The sequence below is a fragment of the Xyrauchen texanus genome, chromosome 20 (genome assembly GCF_025860055.1).
Source record: "Xyrauchen texanus isolate HMW12.3.18 chromosome 20, RBS_HiC_50CHRs, whole genome shotgun sequence".
Lineage (NCBI taxonomy): Eukaryota > Metazoa > Chordata > Actinopteri > Cypriniformes > Catostomidae > Xyrauchen > Xyrauchen texanus.
In genome coordinates, this window is record NC_068295.1 from 2,278,552 (window position 1) to 2,298,345 (window position 19,794).

A 19,794-nucleotide genomic window follows, 5' to 3' on the forward strand; every position below is an offset into this window, starting at 1 on the left:
CCTCGTGGTCGCTATAATGTGGTTCTTGCTCTCGGTGTGGTGCGTGGTGAGTTGTGCATGGATGTCACGGAGAATAGCGTGAAGCCTCCACACGTGCTTGGTCACCACGGTAACGCGCTCAACAAGTCATGACAAGTCAACAAGTCGTTTATTACAAATCGGTTCCAGTGTTGCAATGAAACAAACCCCCTGAAATAATTGATCAAATGTTTGATCAAACTCAAAATGTTTCTTTGCCCTGAAATCTATTTGCAGAGAAAGAGATGAAGCAGGCTCCCCATTTTGTGGAAAAGCTGCAGAATACGGGCATCGCAGAGGGCGCTCCGGTCCGTTTAGAGTGCCGAGTCGTGGGAATGCCACAGCCGGTCATTTACTGGAAGAAAGACAACGACACAATCCCTCACTTAAAGGACAGAATCAGGTGATTCCACTGAGAACTTCATATATACTATATATATATATATATATATATACACGAGTGCATTCAGACCCCTTCATTTGTTCACATTTTGTTGTGTTGCAGCCTTAAGCTAAAATGCTTTAAATTATTACAATATTGAAATTCACATCAATCTACACTCCATACCCCATAATGACAAATCAAAAAACTGATTTTTGATAACTTTGCAAATGTATTAAAAATGAAAAACTGAAATATCACATTAACGTAAGTATTCAGACCCTTTGCTATGACACTTGAAATTCAGTTCAGGTGCATCCCATTTCTCTGGATCATCTTTATGATGTTTCTACACTTTCATTGGACCCTACCTGTGGCAAATTCAATTGATTGGACATGATTTGGAAAGGCAAACACCTGTCTATATAAGGTCTCACAGCTGAAAATGCATATCAGAGCAAAAACCAAGCCATGAGGTCAAATGAACTGCCTGCAGAGCTCAGAGACAGGATTGTGTCGAGGCACAGATCTGGGGAAGGATAAAGAAAAGGTTCCCTAGAGCACAGTGGCCTCCATAATTCTTAAATGGAAAAAGTTTGGAACAACCCGGAATCTTCCTAGAGCTGGCCGCTCAGCCAAACTGAGCAATTGGGGGAGAAGGGCGTAGGTAAGAGAGGTGACCAAGAACCCGATGGTCACTCTGGTTGAGCTCCAGAGATCGTGTGTGGAGACGGGAGAAACTTGCAGAAGGACGACCATCCCTGCAACACTCCACCGATCTGGGCTTTATGGCAGAGTGGCCAAACGGACGCCCCTCCTCAGTGTAAGACACATAAAAATGCACCTAAAGGACTCTCAGACTGTGAGACTGTTGTGTGTGAAAATCCCAGGAGATCAGCGGTTACAGAAATACTCAAACCAGCCCGTCTGGCAACAACAATCATGCCACTGACCAAATCACTGAGATCACATTTTTCCCCATTCTGATGGTTGACGTGAATATAACTGAAGCTCCTGACCTGTATATGCATGATTTTATGCACTGCACTGCTGCCGCACGATTGGCTGATTATTTACCATGAAAATATGTATTGTCCACCAAACAGGCAAACATTTTCTTTATGCAAAGTAGAATTTCTTTGTGTTTCTTATGAAATTCACCCATAATTGAATGCAATTGCATTGATACTATTGAAATTCACTTTTTGTTTCTGTGTTTTCCCAGCATGCATCAAGACACTACAGGATATGTTTGTTTGCTGATTCAAGCAACCAGAAAAGAGGACGCTGGCTGGTACACGGTGTCTGCAAAAAATGAAGCCGGTATCATATCATGCACAGCCAGATTAGACATTTATGGTGAGTCAGTTATGTCTCAATAAATGTATAGTATTTAAATATATATGACTAGATTAATACTCATACAAAGACAAATCCCAGAAGATGCTGTCTGTTTTTTTTTAATCACTTTTATAAATGAGAATTAATTATTCTAATGATTGTTATGCATGTTGATTATGACCTCATTAAGGCCATTAATTGCGATATAACATTAAATATTTGTACTTTTAATAATTCGATCATCGACAGGGATTAGAATATACGGAAGCCCTGAACCGCATTGGAAAAAAATTATTATTCACCAAGTGAAATTATTATTATTATTAGGTGTCTTAGTAACTTCCTGAGCCTATGGCGAAAAAAAATAAATAATAAAAAACCTGAAACAAGTAAAATACAAATCTCACATTTTTTTTTTCTTTCAAAATGTATTTATTTTTTGTTCTCAATCATTTTTCCCTACAAACATTTTTTTACTCCAAAAAAAAAAAAAAAATTCCCTCAAATTTGTTTTTCTCTCAAAAATAGTTTTTTTTTTTCTCTTAAAATGTTTTTATTTTTCTCTTTTTTTCTCACCTAGTGAATTTTTTTTTTTCACAGTGCGGTTCAGGGCTTCCATAAGAAACGGTTCAAGGAACAAAAACGTAATTTTTTGCAGAACTTAACCGTGAACAGGAACAAAGCCCCTTTCGGTTGTTCCGGAGTGAAAGCATAAAGTTAATAAAGTTAAATGGCCAAATGGTTTATTGCATTAAAATTTCTGTTGCCTGAATAAAGGAGATTTTGAACATGATAAGCATACACTTCGATTCTCGCCCACCCTTAACACAGAGTACTGTCATATTGCAAAGAAGATTATTAACCGTTCTTTTATTTCGATCAGGAACAGAAACGTTTATGTTCAACTACCCAGCCACAAATAAATGAGCACATACCTCCAGCACATACAACTAATGCACACACTTCACAGCAACTTAACAGACATTTTCACTCTCGTGTTTGTCCTGCAGCTCAGTGGCATCAACAAGTCCATCCACCCATGAGGAAAACACAACTCGCAGGAAGTCGCTACGCAGATGTCACCGGTCTGGGTATAAGATCCGCCTTTCCCACAAGTGTCAACGGCCCCGTCATATTTACAACCCCTCTGTCCAAACCTGCAACAGAGAGTGAAGAACTGTAAAATCACAAAAATACTGTATGTTTACTAATTGGCATATACTGAAATGGCAGATAATGGAACATCATATGCAAAGTATTGTTCGATAAGTGCATCTCTTTTCCTCCCTGCATTATTTTGAATATTTACAATATTTGCACATGCATGTTCATTTGCTAGCCACTGAAATTGTGCCATCTTGAGGTATTGGGCATAATACAGGTGAAACTCGAAAAATTTGAATATCGTGCAAAAGTTCATTAATTTCAGTAATTCAACTTAAAAGGTGAAACTAATATATTATATAGACTCATTACAAGCAAAGTAAGATATTTCAAGCCTTTATTTGATATAATTTTGATGATTATGGCTTACAGCTTATGAAAACCCCAAATTCAGAATCTCAGAAAATTAGAATATTGTGAAAAGGTTCAGTATTGTAGCTCAAAGTGTCACACTCTAATCAGCTAAACACCTGCAAAGGGTTCCTGAGCCTTTAAATGGTCTCTCAGTCTGGTTCAGTTGAATTCACAATCATGGGGAAGACTGCTGACCTGACAGTTGTGCAAAAAACCATCATTGACACCCTCCACAAGGAGGGAAAGCCTCAAAAGGTAATTGCAAAAGAAGTTGGATGTTCTCAAAGTGCTGTATCAAAGCACATTAATAGAAAGTTCAGTGGAAGGGAAAAGTGTGGAAGAAAAAGGTGCACAAGCAGCAGGGATGACCGTAGCCTGGAGAGGATTGTCAGGAAAAGGCCATTCAAATGAGCTTCACAAGGAGTGGACTGAGGCTGGAGTTACTGCATCAAGAGCCACCACACACAGACGGGTCCTGGACATGGGCTTCAAATGTCAAACGTCTTACCTGGGCTGAAGAAAAAAAGAACTGGTCTGTTGCTCAGTGGTCCAAAGTCCTCTTTTCTGATGAGAGCAAATTTTGCATCTCATTTGGAAACCAAGGTCCCAGAGTCTGGAGGAAGAATGGAGAGGCACACAATCCAAGATGCTTGAAGTCCAGTGTGAAGTTTCCACAGTCTGTGTTTGTTTGGGGAGCCATGTCATCGGCTGGTGTTGGTCCACTGTGCTTTATTAAGTCCAGAGTCAACGCAGCCGTCTACGGGACATTTTAGAGCACTTCATGCTTCCTTCAGCAGACAAGCTTTATGGAGATGCTGACTTCATTTTCCAGCAGGACTTGGCACCTGCCCACACTGCCAAAAGTACCAAAACCTGGTTCAATGACCATGGTATTACTGTGCTTGATTGGCCAGCAAACTCGCCTGACCTGAACCCCATAGAGAATCTATGGGGCATTATAAGAGAAAGATGAGAGACATGAGACCAAACAATGCAGAAGAGCTGAAGGCCGCTGTTGAAGCATCTTGGTCTTCCATAACACCTCAGCAGTGCCACAGGCTGATAGCATCCATGCCACGCCGCATTGAGGCAGTAATTAATGCAAAAGGGGCCCAAACCAAGTACTGAGTACATATGCATGATTATACTTTTCAGAGGGCCGACATTTCTGTATTTAAAATCCTTTTTTTTATTGATTTCATGTAATATTCTAATTTTCTGAGATTCTGAATTTGGGGTTTTCATAAGCTGTAAGCCATAATCATCAAAATTATATCAAATAAAGGTTTGAAATATCTTACTTTGCTTGTAATGAGTCTATATAATATATTAGTTTCACCTTTTAAGTTGAATTACTGAAATTAATGAACTTTAGCACGATATTCTAATTTTTCGAGTTTCACCTGTATGCCAGTATGGACGATTTTGTTTCTCACTTTTTGTTGTTGCTTTGCCTTGCATATTGCACATGCATATAAAATGATGTATTATGAATCTTTTAGTGGTTTAAATAATAGCTTTAAACACCACGAACTACTGCTGCTGTTTCAGGTTTCACGCATGTGATGTACAGCCGCATATAGATTATTTACTTAATTATATTATTTTGTAAATGACTGTGCTAGCTATTATAAATCTGTGCCTTTATATCAAACAATTGAAGCTTTTTTGTGCGAATGTGCCGAATTGTTGTTGTCATTGTATAATGGCCAAAATTGGTTGCCTCAAAATTCTGCTCCGCTACATGGAAGGAAATCTGTATTTTGCAATGTTAATATAATGTTGTTACTGAAGATTAAATACCGTTGCTTGATGTAATTCTCTAAAGAGCAATATGAAAAAATCTGAAATATTTTATTAGATATTATAAAGTTGTTGTGGACGTTTACAAAGCCTTTGATATGTGATATTGTTATACAACCTATAGAATAACACAATGCAAATATATATTTTGTGAACATGTATAATAGGTTTCTTGAAAATAAAGTTATATTTATTCAAACAAAGGTAATGTGTCTTTTCTTTAAGATGTTATGCTGTTAAAAGTTATAAAATAAATATTATTTACCCAAATGTGCAATGCTGGCTGTTAAATCATATAGCTTTCTCATTTACCATCCAGTAGCTTGACATATGGAAAATAGTAAGCCAGATATGTATCACTTAAATTACCTCGAGAAAATATAATAAGTAAAACTGATTTGTTAAATGTTATTAAGTTGACATACACTGTGATGTTAAGACTAAACATTGCACCATGCATATATATATATAATCATTATTATTATTATTATAACTATTATTGTTAGGGTTCAAACCCGAAGGGCTATAAACCTATTGTAATTGTAAGGATTTTTATTATTATTATTATTTTTATTATTCTGCCCTAAAACTGATCGTGCAGTAAGTCGTAGAGAGCTGAATCTTTGAGAGAAGGTAGTCCCCCAGAACGCCTCAAGGTGGCGCTATAGTGATCATGTTTACGTTTTGGCCCATACATCCTAAACCATTTGCCGCACACTCAAGTGTCTTACATCGTTGGATTCTTTGGCTCAAAACGAACAAAATGTATATCACCGATTTACCTGAAATTTTCGTGCTAATTTGCATAATTTGAAAAACCTACTTTTTCGAACTCCTCCTACGTTGCCGTATGTCCGATTCAGACTAAAATTGGCGTGAAACCTCCTGACAAAAAGTAATCAAAGGTTTGATCAACAAAGGTTGATTTGTCAAAGCGTTACGCAGATATAAGCCAACGAATTGTCTGGCGTCGTCCATGTTATACGTATTGACCAATATCTACTAAACGAAAAGGCCAAATGTTACGAAACTTGATAAACATAGACAACAGGACATTCTGAGGACGCATGCAAAGTTGCAAAACATTTTGCTTATAGGGGGCACTACAACTAAAAAACGCTGATAACTCCGCAACCGTTTGATCAATGAAGTTGAAAATTGGTTTGCGTCTTGTAGGGGCTAACATATACTACAATATCAGTCGGACAAATAAAAAAAGATGGCCGCCAGCAGCCAATAAATTTTCAGCAGCTAATAACGTCAAATCTGAATGGCGACCATTACGAAACTTGAGATATTTGTACACAGAGTTTTATGAAAATCAGCCACAAGGTGGCGCTATAACAAGGACATTTACGTTTTCACCAATAACTCCGCAACCGAGTTGAATAATCTCAAAATTCTCAATTTCTTGTACCAAGATGTATATCTTCGTTTTATGCCATTTTATCAAATGTTTCCGCTATTCTAATATTCTAAAAAAAAACTCCTAGGCCGTATATCTGATTCTCAAATAAATTGGTGTGTGTCTACTATGAACCCTCCTGACAAAAAAGTTATCAAAGGAATTTTGACGCGTCAAAGCGTTGCGAAGTTATAAGCCAACGAATTGATCAGGCGTCATCCATTTTGAGCGTATTGACAATATCTGCCAAACGAAAAGGCCAAATGTTACGAAACTTGATACACATGTACAACAACACATTTTGAGTCTGCTTACAAAATTGCGAAAACATTAGCCTATAGGGGGCGCTACAACTAAAAAATGCTCATAACTCTGCAACTGTATTATCAATGAAGTTGAAAATTGGTATGCTTCTTGTAGGGGCCAAATGCTTACATATTCTACAATATGACTCAGACAAATAAAAAAAACATGGCCGCCAGCAGCCAATAAATTTTCAGCAAAATGGCTGTATAAATGGTGTGTAAATTATTGTATATTATTCAATGTTATCTGCTATAACTACATCTAGGACTCCCTAGGTCAATAATTATCAAAGAAAAGTTTAACTTTAGTTATTTATTTAGGTATTTAGGGGTTGCATTTATCATGTGGGTTTGACCAAGTGTATCCAAAAGCCTATAATTCCTAAAATAAATATTCAAACTTCTAAAACCTTTTTAGAGATCGGGTGCATTGTGGCTTTATAACAGTTAAAAAGTTAATAATAATGACCACCATAACAATTATCGTGTTTCAGGATCGTTGAACACAAGACATCAGTCATATTTAACACCAGTTGCAAATTCAGCAACTTAAAAGTACATATACAAATATATTCCTTTTTTGCACACTTTGAAAGTTCTTAAAAGGCTTGAACCCGTTAAGAGCCTATAGAAGACCCGCTGCCGTCTGGATGTCAACACCGCCTTCATCCCTCCACCACGCCTCTCAAAACATGACCATCGAAGAGAGAAGCCCTCTTCCTTGATTTACACCACCTATATTACACTCTTGCTTCTTAACATATGTCGCACTGGCGGGTTTACCTTCAGCCATACGCTTGTCGCGTGAGCATCGTATCGCTTCGTCAATAAAGGCTCATGTCATCATCATTCTCTTAAGGTGCGTACACACTGCCAGCGACATCGCGCGCGACAGCGACTCAATACCATTAATTTTCAATGCGAGCACAGCGACTTCCGGCAACACGAGCTGTCGCGACCGTTGGTGCTAGATGTGGGCGTGTCCAGCGACGCGACAAAGTTGAGAAAAGTTCAACTTTGGAGCGACTAACGGAAGCGACAGCCAATAGGAGAGACGACGGGAGAGCTCACGTGATCCTTCTCTCTCAGCTCCTGCAGTAACGGAAAGGTGGATGAAAGGCTAATTCTTGCTGTTAGAAATGTTCCAGTGCTCTATGATATGTCTCTTCCCACGTACAAGGACATTTTTAAGAAAAATACTGCGTGGAAAGGTGTATCTGAGATCGCGGGGATTTTATGGACCCAGACAGACCGGCATTTGCGTTTTCGCCGGAGATAAACAGCCGCTATGGCAAACAGCACACCTGGTTTCTCATTCATCTTTGATATAAAGCATTTTATGTACTGATTCCATTTATATTTAGTCTTTTCCCTCCAAAATGTTTGTTTTTAGTGGCAAGAAAAGAGATTCGCTGTCAACAGCAATGGAATGGCATCAGTGAATGTCATTTATAAACGTTACTAGGCAACCAGTAGTGGGAACACCCACTAGCGACTTCACGCCAACCAATGGCGACTTGCAGCGACAAAGTCGCTGGCAGTGTGTACGCAGCTTTACAGTTTGCTAGGTTGTGCTTGTACATGATACAGTGTGAAATAGTTATAAGCCCTACTAAAGTTAAAACAAATGTGGACAATTCATGTGTATAGATAAAGGAATAGTTATAGGAATATTGCCATACAAAAATAAATTAATTGAGAGCTTGGCATAAAAAAAACATTCACATTTGTTTAAACGTATGATTTGGCACATCAATTATTGTTAAAATGAGGAGTGAAAACAAATCATTCTGGGGGAAAAAGAGTTCCCTTTCAAATTAAATAGATTATTCACTTTTAGTAAAGCAATGACGGTACAAAAAAACAAAATTAAGTACTCGTTATAATTTTTTTTAATTGCACTACAGTATCCACGTCAGATCCACTAAATAAACACCTTTTAAAACAAATAAGGCTGTTGTAATGAGGAAAAAAACATTGTCAAGTGAAGTTACAAAGTAAAGTCCATTTCTTGCTGGTTCTTCAGATAAAAAAAGAGCTGGTAATTGTTTGATAGAGAATCATGCAGCCACTGCTTCAGGCTCAACAACATGCCACTCGCATCAGCTAGGCCAATAAATTAAATCACAATGACAGAACGCCGATCAGTGGACACACCCTTTACTTCTTGGGCTCCAGTGAGCCAGTCACATTGAAGTTTATACCATCCCAGGCAGCGGGGATGGAATCAGTGGACAGAGCCAGCAAATGTACCAGTGGTTGTCCAGGAATTCTCTGATGTTGGCCAGCACTCCTAGGCTGTAAGGCTGAAGTTTCCCCTGATGTGGATTGCTGACGCAATGCTAAACTGCCAGCAGGAGGAGAAGCCACTGGGAGTGTTCGAGCGGCCATCTTTGTATGCCCAAATTGTCATAGAGCATCAATGACTGTGAATGAATGAGTTTCACCATTTCCGACCTCCGGATATTACAGTCGCATTACGCCCTCAAATGACAATCATGCACAATCGAATATTTGGGCATATCAATATGGTGGCGCAGTGGCTTCACTGTTTTGATGTCATAAGCAATCCAGTTCTATATCATCAGTGGTGACATCACCAATACACATGCTGAATGTTTAGCTGAATAACATATTTCACCCTACATCATCTTTCAATAACAACCTCATTGCAAATCCTGCATTTCATTCTGGCAAATCGCACTGAAATATGTCACTAAAACAGTTTTGACAAACTTAACACACATTTCACTCAAATTGTTATTTTTTTCTGGCATTTAGTAATAATATAATTTTTCCTTCTCCCTCCTAACTACATCACAAAAACTGGGCCACGATTCTGAATGATGAGCTGGCATCACTGATAAGTAAACATGGGCAGTCATGTGTTAATATATAGACCTTATTTAGAGTAGAACTATATTACATTTTTGACAGGAATGAAAATGAGACTACTCAGACGTACAGTCTTTTCAATGGGTTGTACTGTTGTTTAAAGGGTAACTAAACCCTAAACCAACTTTTTTTAGTTAATGATCTGTAAGCATGGGGCTTTATTAGTACTGGTCATTGATTCAAGTAATTTTTTTGACATTTGTGTATAAAGTGTTTTAATTCTACAATATATGGTGTAAAAACGTCTGAGTGCTGCCCTCTTCAGGTTGAACGGTGGCTACTGCAGTTGAATTTTCCTATTGGCTGTTTGCGGTAGTTTGTGACTTAAGCAGGTTCCAGCTCACCACGCCCTTGGTACGAGCTACCACGCCCATGGCAGTATAAAAACCATCTCGTTTCGTCAAAACCAGAGCCATATAGTACGGAAGAGGATTAGGGCCAAGCAATAATAAAAAAAATAAAACCATCTCGAGATTAAAGTCATTATAATGCAAGATTAAACTCGTTAAATTTCGAGAAAAAAAGTCGAAATACAATCTTGAGAATAAACTCATTAAATATCGAGAATAAAGTCGTTGTGTTTCGAGAAAACACTCGTTAAGTTTAATCTCGCATTATAATGACTTATTCTCTATATTTAATGAGTTTATTCTCAAGATTGTATTTCGACTTTTTTCTCGAAATTTAACGAGTTTAATCTCGCATTATAATGACTTTAATCTCGAGATGGTTTTATTTTTTTATTATTGCTTGGCCCTAATCCTCTTCCGTAATATAGAGAGAGAGTTGCGACATGGAACATTTTTTTTTTACAGCAATGGCGGCTCGTGGAGCCTCTCAATAGTTCCCGGAAGTAGCAGCAAACACATGCCGCGCTGTAGAGATGCAGCAGAACAAACCGTTTGCGATGCACTTGAGACGTTTAAAGAATAATATTATCTTATTCTGTATATTATCAGCACATCTAAATAAAAATAACTTGTAAATTAAAACCTTATAGTTGAGTATTACTCATTAAATTAGGAGATAAGGGATGTTATCGGATAACTAACAGATTAGGCAAGGATTGGAGCTGGATAAAGTTAGTAACGAACACCCTATTATTATATTATTACAATTTAAAATAACTGTTTTCTATTTTAATGTATTTTAAAATGTAATTTACTCCTGTGATGCCAAGCTGAATTTTCAGCCTCATTACTTTTGAACGGCAGTTTATATACGAGTATGCTTAAATTGTTTTAAAGCTGAATATATTGTGTATATGAATAAGTATTGTAAGAATTATACATTAGATATATAATATTTATAATACATAAATAATTATATTACTATATATAGAATTGTAAACAATAAGCTTCATTTCACAAAATTGTACATTTCCGTAACTGCTGCTAATAGTTAATAGTTCATTGACCCATTGTGCGGTGCGAGCTGGAAATCACCTGTCACCAGCCTGTCTCTGTACTATCTGAAAAGTCATAAATATACAGAAACCCTAGCCTGAAATAAGTTGAGGCAAATAACGGTAAGCGAACACTAATCCTCAAATATTAGCTGATTTGATCTTTAAAAAACAACATCGCTGTAACAACATACTCATGCTACATACATATGTCGGTGTGTTACATAAATATATAAAATAAATGCATTTATTGACTACTAATTACCAGAAATCGCAGTTCTGTCACTCTACTCTAACAGTTTGGAATGACCGCAAAAGCACTTCCTGGAACTATCTGAAGTCTACGTGAATCACGTGACGATCAAGCATTTAGAACTTCCGTTGTCGCAACTCTCTCTCTAAGGCGCTTCAGGTTACACATACGCTGCAGCGGTTGAACGACAACAAACTGAGTGAAGCTACACTGGAACTTAGCGAGCTCGGACGAATGGTTCAAACGAGAACTGACGGATGATCCTGGGAGAAAGGAGCGTCTGGAAGTGGGAGTTTGGAAAAGGTCAATTAAAAATGGAGAAGATGAAGAAGGCAGCGGGTAGGCACAACTATGTTGAGAATGGGTCAGAGTGGAGGGACACTGATATGGGTGATAGTGAGGGAGGTATGGATATAAGTCAAGAAGGTGAAGAAAAGAGGGACAAAAGAGGAAATACTTTTGCTGGGATCAGTACAAAGAGGGCGAGGAGTAATGAGGATTATGGGAAAGTAATAAAAGATAAAGGTACGGAAGGACTAGAGTTTAAAATCATATTGAGATTTGGTGAGGAGAGGGGAGTTTCGTCAATAAGTCCGGTGAAATTAACAACTGTATTGAGAAACCAGATCGGGGATATTGAAGTAGCCAAGGTGTTGAGAGATGGTAATCTAATGATCGGATGTAAAAATGAAGAACAGAGAGAGCGGGCTGGAAGGATTAAAGAAATTGGGAGGTTTAAAGTAATAAGTACAAGTCAAATTGAAAAAGAAAACATTTGGAGTAAGGGAGTGATATGGGGGGTACCAGTCGGGGTTACAATAGAGGAAATTAAAGCAAATCTTAAAGGAGGATATCTAAAAGGTGCTCGAAGGATGCAGATAACCCGGGAGGGAATGAGGAAGAACAGTGAGCTTGTGATTCTGGAGTTTGAGGAGGAAGTGCTCCCAAAGAATGTAACACTAGGTTTTATGAGTTATAGTGTAAGGGAGTATGTTCCAAAGCCAATGAGGTGTTATAACTGTCAAAGGTTTGGACATACAGCAATAACATGTAAAGGCAGAAGAAGGTGTGCAAGATGTGGAGAAGATCATGAGTATGGTCATTGTAAACACGAGCAACCAAAGTGTTGTAATTGTGGGGGTAGTCATAGTGTGGCTTACAGTGGATGTGAGGTGATGAGAAGGGAAATGGAAGTACAACGAGCTAAAATTCAAAATAAGATATCATATGCAGAAGCTGTGAAAATGGTTAGTAAGAGTGATGAAAGAAACAGAGTTGAAACACAAAATACAAAAGTACCAGACCAGGCAAAGGAGGGGATAGTAACGGTTGATCTAAAGAAGTTAGTCACTTTCATAGCAGGGGTGATAAATGCAACTATGGAGGTTAAATCTAAAACGGAGAGAATACAAATAATTGTAAAAGCAGCAGTTCATCACCTAGATATCAGGGAGCTGGCATGGGAGGAGGTGAGGAATGAGCTAAGCAGTCAAGCAAGCCAGGAGCAAGTAGGGACTGGATAGTATTAATAATGGTCCTCTTGCTACAATGGAATGCTAGGAGCTTGATGGCCAATGGACAGGAATTTAAAAAGTATATTGATGATCTTCCCAATAAACCTGACATTATTTGTGTACAGGAAACTTGGTTGAGACCAAATGTAGAATTCAGGTTAGATGGATATGCCTCTGTAAGGTGTGATAGGGAAGATGGAGTAGGGGGAAGATGTGCTACATTTATTGGAAACGATATTTCATTCAGAGAAGTGAGTGTAGGGGTGAAAGAACAAGAATATGTTAGTGTAGCGATATGGACGAATGAGGGAGAGTGTGTAATTATAAATTATTATAATCCTTGTAGGAAATTAGAGTTGGGGCAGATATCACAAATAGTAGGGTTGGATGGTAACAAGGTGGTAGTGTGTGGTGACTTTAATGCACATACTACTTTATGGGGAGGAATAAGAACAGATGCAAATGGTGAGGTTATAGAAGAATTGCTAGAAGAGAGAAACATGGTTTGTTTAAATGATGGGAGAGGGACTAGAATAGATGTGCATATAGGGAACATCTCAGCATTAGATTTAACTTTAGTTTCTAGGAATTTAGCGGGAATATGTGAGTGGGATCTATCTGAAGATTCATCGGTAGGTAGTGATCATTTTCTAGTATGGTGTAGTGTTTTATTGGAAACAAATAAGGATCAAAGGGAATTAGTGGGGAAGTGGATATTTAGTAGTGCAAAATGGGAAAGATTTAAATATATGTGTGAGATAGAAATGGACAAAATAGATCTAAATGAGGAAATAGAAGAGATTGATAAAAGTATTAGAACAACAATACTACAAGTTGCCAAAGAATCGATCCCTAAAAGCAAAGGGAAAATGAAAAGAAAGGCAGTTCCCTGGTGGACAGATGAATGTGGGAAAATAGTGAAAGAAAGGAATAAAGTACTCAGAATATTAAGAAGAACACATAATTTTCATAATTTCATTAAATATAAAGAAACACAAGCAAAGGTTAGGAAAATTATACGAAAAGCAAAAAAGCAAAGACTTTCTGTAACAAAATTGGTAGAGCAACACCTGTTGGAGATGTGTGGAACATGATTAAGAGTATGCAAGGAATTAGAAGGGAATGGAAGTATCCAATATTGAAGATGGGGGAGGAAGCAGCAGTGTCTGACCAGGAGAAGGCAGAGATGATAGCGAAGGCATTTACTCTTATTCATAGTTCCGATAACTTAACGGAGGAGGGCAAGAGAGGAAGGACAATGACAAGATTATCATATGGAGATTTACTTGAAAGAAGGGAGGATAGTAACAGTATAATAGATGCGCCAATTTACATTTACATTTATGCATTTGGCAGACGCTTTTTTTATCCAAAGCAACTTACAGTGCACTTATTACAGGGACAATCCCCCCGGAGCAACCTGGAGTTAAGTGCCTTGCTCAAGGGCCCAACAGTGGCATCTTGGTGGTGCTGGGGCTTGAACCCCTGAACTTCTGGTCAGTAACCCTGAGCCTCAACCACTGAGCCACCACTGCCCCACTACAATGGAAGAAATGAGAAGGGCAATAAAAGGATCTGGATTAACATCCCCGGGTAAAGATGATATCTGTTATGTAATGATAGAACATCTAGGTGTTTTAGCATCTACAAAGTTGCTGGGGTTTTATAATAAAGTATGGGATTTAGGGAAATTGCCAGCTGGGTGGAAAGAAGCAGTAATTATTCCTATCAGGAAACCAGGGAAAGATTTGTCAAGCCCAATGAATTATAGACCAATAGCACTTACGTCACATGTAGGAAAGATAATGGAAAGGACCATTACAGATAGATTATCCTTTTATATGTAAAGAAGAGGAATTTTATCACCTCATCAGAGTGGATTTAGGAGGGGTAGAGGAACGATGGATCCTGTTATGTGTTTGGAAACCGAGATAAGGAAAGCTCAAGTTAATAAAGAATCTGTAATGGCAGTGTTCTTTGATGTAGAAAAAGCCTACGATATGGTTTGGAAGGAGGGAGTAATGATAAAATTAAAAATGATAGGAATAGCAGGTAGGACATATAATTGGATTAAGGGATTCTTGGATGAGAGAAGTATACAAGTAAGAATTGGGACAGCTGTTTCAAGAAGAAACATGGTAGAGAATGGTACTCCTCAAGGTAGTGTTATTAGCCCTATACTCTTTTCCATAATGATTAATGATGTTTTTTCACAAGTGCAGGGGGATATCGGACAGTCACTGTTTGCTGATGATGGAGCCTTATGGAAAAGGGGAAGGAACATTAATCATATTAAAGGTAAAATACAATTAATGCAATTAATTGGTGGAGAGATGGTCAATTGCATGGGGATTTACGTTTGCAATTGGGAAGACCAAGACAGTATTTTTCACTAGAAAGAGAGGGGTTGAGGCTCAGGTAAAGATGTATGGACAAGATATAGAGCAAGTAAAAGTTTTTAGGTTTTTGGGTATGTGGTTTGATGATAAGTTAACATGGAATGAACATATTAGAAGGATAAATACCAAGTGTAAAAAGATACTAAATGTGATGAGATGCATAACAGGGTCAGAATGGGGGGCAAGTAGGGTTGCTAGTAAAAATGTGTATATAGCATTGATAAGATCAGCATTAGATTACGGAAGCATTGCTTATGGATCGGCAGCAAAAACGGCATTAAAGAAGTTGGATGTGGTGCAAGCTCAAGCTCTAAGACTATGCTGTGGGGCTGTGAAAACAACTCCTGTGGCTGCTCTTCAGGTTGAGATGGGGGAATTGCCGTTTTGTGGATTAAAGGCACATTAGACGTAAGCAGTTAATGATGCACTACTGGATAAATTTACAAGGGCATTCTGGGGATCGACATCCTACAACTAAGATACTTCTCCCATGTTGGGAGAGTGAAAGAACTAAACGGGGATGCTTTGCATGGAGATGTGGGGAAATAGCTGGAGACATGACATTAAATCAAGGAGGATATATCCCGACAGTGCCATTATCAGTGACACCACCTTGGTTGTTTCCTCCAGTGTCAGTAGATTTATATTTCCTGGAAATGCAGGGTCAAAAAGGATTTGGAAATATTGCAGTACTGGTGGAAGATAGAATACAAACACTATATCAAACATATGTTCAAATATACATGGATCCAAGGATCCTAATACAGCGAAAGCAGGTTTTGGTTTTAGTATTCCTACATTGCATGTTTCTGGTAAAAGAAGGACTTCAGATCATCTATCTATCTTCAGATCAAGAAACCTATCACCTAAACATGGCGGCGACGGCGGTGGTGGTGGGTGCAGCAGGTGGAGGCTCTGCTTGCCCCCATACAAAACCTGCAATCTACAAAACTGATAACGGGAAGGTGATAGTGGAAGATGAACTGTTAAACTTTATCGTGGTTAAAATGAAGACACTTAGCCATGATGAAATTGTTTTGTTGGCAGTAAATAACTTTTCATCTGAGTGGATTGAGGAATCCAAGCGGCTTTTGTTTGAGGTATGCCCGAATACTATGCTACGCTGTATCGAACATAAAGGCCCACAGAAGGATGTGAATAATATTAAGGCCTGTTTGAAGGTTCTAAATGAGTGCGGTGAAAGTATTCCGCGGTTTGATTCACATTACTTGGATGAACTGCCACCTGTCGGGTTTGGCAATATGGATGCCTCGGCGTTGCTTAGTCGGGTGGAGCAGCTGAGCCAAGAAGTCTCTGGCTTGAGGAGGGCATTGGAAATACAGGCAGAAGTAAGTGAGAATTTGAGGGCAATTGTTGCGACTATTGATCACAGAGTGATAGCGGTGAAGACGCACAGCACATCTGACTGCAGCCCTGGGGCTGCCGGCGCTGCACGAGGAGGGGTGCCGGGGCTGACAGGCCCTGATCGACAGGAGACAACAAAGTATCTAGCTGGGAAGTATCGGTTCGGTCTGGACCCCGAGATTGCCAGCACCTCACGCGGGGGTGAGAAGGGGCTGGAGGGCTGCGCTCAACAACATGAGCTCCTGGATGTAGCAGTAACATCGCCACGATCACAACTACAGGCCTCACAGTGGAGTGTTGTTGTGAAAGAAGGTCGCAAAAAGTCGGGGACCCTTAAAGGAACTGTGCCTCGAAAACTACACAACAAGCAAGCTTACTCGAAACGTCAGCTGAGGAATGTGGGAATAATTGGAACTGGTACTGAGAGCAACATTGGCGTGGTGAAAACAAAGCTGGTGAGTGTGTTTGCCACTAGGTTTTCTCCCACGCTGGATGAAGACATGTTACGTGGCTATCTATCTGAGAAATTGGAGAATGGATCAGTGACGTGTCGAAAGATCGAGTCGGCTCGCAGCAGGCACTGCTCATTTCACATCACTGCTGAATGTAACAATGTTGATGATATGTACGATCCAAAACTCTGGCCCGACGGGACTTATGTTCACTGTTATTATGAGGCCCGTGGCCCTAAGGTAGTTAATGAGGGGGGGGATGAATTGGATGGTCATGGTACATCTGCAGCTCGACATGAGAGCCAGTCTGCATAGTGGCTGCTATGTAATGTAATAATAGGCTATATGAACGTCTGTGTCGGGCCTTATAATGCGCGTGGGCTTCGTGTTGGCCACAGTGAAACTGATAAATCATGCCGTGTTGTTGTGGACAAATTAATGGAGACATGTGACATTTTGTGTGTCCAGGAGACGTTCCTGGCTAAACAAGATCTGGAAGGACTAAATTCTATGTATAGGGATTTTCATGGGGCGGGTGAGTCAACAACTGACCTAAGTGCTAAAGTTGTCCGGGGGAGAATTCCAGGAGGGGTAGCCACTATGTGGAATAAAAAATATGACCAGTTGGTTAATGTTATAAGATTGGGAGTTGATTGGGCTATTGGGCTTGAGCTGTGTTGCAATGATAGGAAGATAATTATTTTGAATGTATATATGCCATACGAGTGCATACAAAATGAGGATGAGTACCTCAGTAGATTGGCATTTATTATGTCCTTTATACTGGACCATTCTTCTACCTGCATCTATGTCGTTGGTGACATGAATGCTGATGTAACTGATGCCAACTCTTTATTTGGTAATCATTTAATGCAGTTTTGTACAGATGGTGGATTGATTTTATCTAGCAAGGCACTATTGCCAAATGATAGTTATACTTATATCAGCGAGGCTTGGCATTCCACTTCCTGGCTAGACCACTGCGTTTGTACAGTGGATGCCCATGACTCCATCGATATGATGAAGATTGATTATGATCTGGCTACAATGGACCATATACCCTTTCTTATGGTGTTGAACACAGGCCATTTACCGGTGTTGTTGCCTGTGGATAATGGCATTGATGTAGGGAAAATAAGTTGGTCAAAATTGTCTGAGAAAGATCTTAATAAATATGTCAATCATTCTGATGCTTTGCTGGGTGGTATTAAGCTCCCACAAAATGCCTTATTATGTCGGGAGATGAACTGTAAGAATGTACAACACTGTAAGGATTTATGTACCATGTATGAAGCTATTGTGGAGTCTCTCAGTATTTCGAGCAGGCCGCTATATAAATATAGGACAAAAGTGTGCAATATTAAGCCAGGTTGGAAGGATCATGTAGAAGAGCTCCATGCTGAGGCCCGATATGCCTATAAAAAATGGGCTGAGGCAGGCAAAAGCAGACATGGCCCTTTGTTTGAAAACAAGAAATGCACTAATGCCAGATTTAAGTATGCACTTCACTATATTAAAAGGAATGAAAACACTATGAGGGCTGATTCACTGGCATGGAAGCTGCAAAAAAATAATGTTAGTGACTTCTGGAAAGAAATAAAAACTATTAATAATTGCAAAACATCTCTTCCATTTAATATAGATGGAGTGAGTGGTCCTGGTGACATTTCACAGTTATGGCGGAAACAATATTATGAACTGTTAAACTGTGTAAAAAGTTATCCATTCCAATATTGAAGTTAAGAGATAATAGGGCCTGTGGACTGGATGATATTACAGCTGAACATCTTAAACTTGCTAGTAAGAAATTGTGTCCTTTGGTGGCTATGTGCTACACAGGATTTTTTGTTCATGGAGAGTTACCTGATTCGATGCTCTCTGTTGTGCTAGTACCAGTTATTAAAGATAAAGTGGGGAAGCAGAACTCCTCTGATAATTACAGACCAATAGCTTTGGCCAGTGTTATGTCCAAAGTGCTGGAGACAGTTATATTGTGTAGACTTGAGAGGTATGTCCTGTCTATTGATAACCAGTTTGGTTTTAAACAAAATCATGGCACTGATTTCTGTATTTTTGCACTGAAAGAAATGTTAGATAAATATAATAGGCAAAATTCCACAATGTTCTTGTGTTTCATTGATGCTTCTAAAGCTTTGATCGTGTTAATCATGAGAAATTATTTTTGAAATTGTCCAAAAGTGGGGTCCCTGGTTTTTTTAATTAGAATCTTGGTGTATTGGTACTCTCATCAGACGATGAGAGTGAGATGGGGGAATGTAACATCTGTTCCCTTCCAAGTGACCAATGGTGTTCGTCAGGGAGGAATTCTGTCACCTTTTCTTTTTAATGTGTATATGAATGAGTTGTCCTTGATTTTAAATGCATGTGGTACAGGCTGTAGGGTTGGTGACTTATTAATTAATCACCTTATGTACGCAGATGATTTGGTCATCTTTAGCCCATATAGTGCTGGTCTCCAATGGCTTTTGAGAGTATGCACAAAATATGGTGTTGATTTTGATATAAAATATAATGCTAAAAAGAGTAAGATCATGATTGTCATAAGTAGGGAAGACAGGCAGTCAACCTTCCCTGACTTCTATCTGTCTGGCACTGCACTTATGGTGTGTAGTGAGATTACATATTTGGGCCATATTATTGCAAGTGATCTTTCTGATGATAAGGATATCTATAGGCAGCGTCGGAAGCTGTATGCTCAAGCGAATATGCTGTGTCGTA

At 38.9% G+C, this 19,794-nt stretch overlaps 1 protein-coding gene and 1 long non-coding RNA gene across 4 annotated transcripts in view; one reads left to right on the forward strand and one right to left on the reverse strand.

The window, feature by feature from the left end:
* LOC127660290 (myopalladin-like) overlaps positions 1-3,145 on the forward strand; it is a 31,106-nt gene extending 27,961 nt beyond the window's left edge. For all 3 annotated transcript variants that reach the window (XM_052150424.1, XM_052150425.1, XM_052150426.1), the window contains 3 exons: positions 256-421; positions 1,626-1,759; positions 2,752-3,145. In XM_052150424.1, coding sequence (XP_052006384.1) covers positions 256-421; positions 1,626-1,759; positions 2,752-2,924 — 473 coding nt within the window. In that variant the 3' untranslated portion in view covers positions 2,925-3,145. The remainder of the gene's footprint in view (positions 1-255; positions 422-1,625; positions 1,760-2,751) is intronic.
* Positions 304-7,697, reverse strand: LOC127660292 (uncharacterized). Its single transcript, XR_007972631.1, has 3 exons — positions 7,556-7,697; positions 2,677-2,898; positions 304-373 (listed from the first exon to the last, which is right to left on the reverse strand). It is a non-coding gene; the product is annotated as an uncharacterized LOC127660292 (long non-coding RNA).
* Between the last annotated feature and the right edge of the window lie 12,097 nt (positions 7,698-19,794).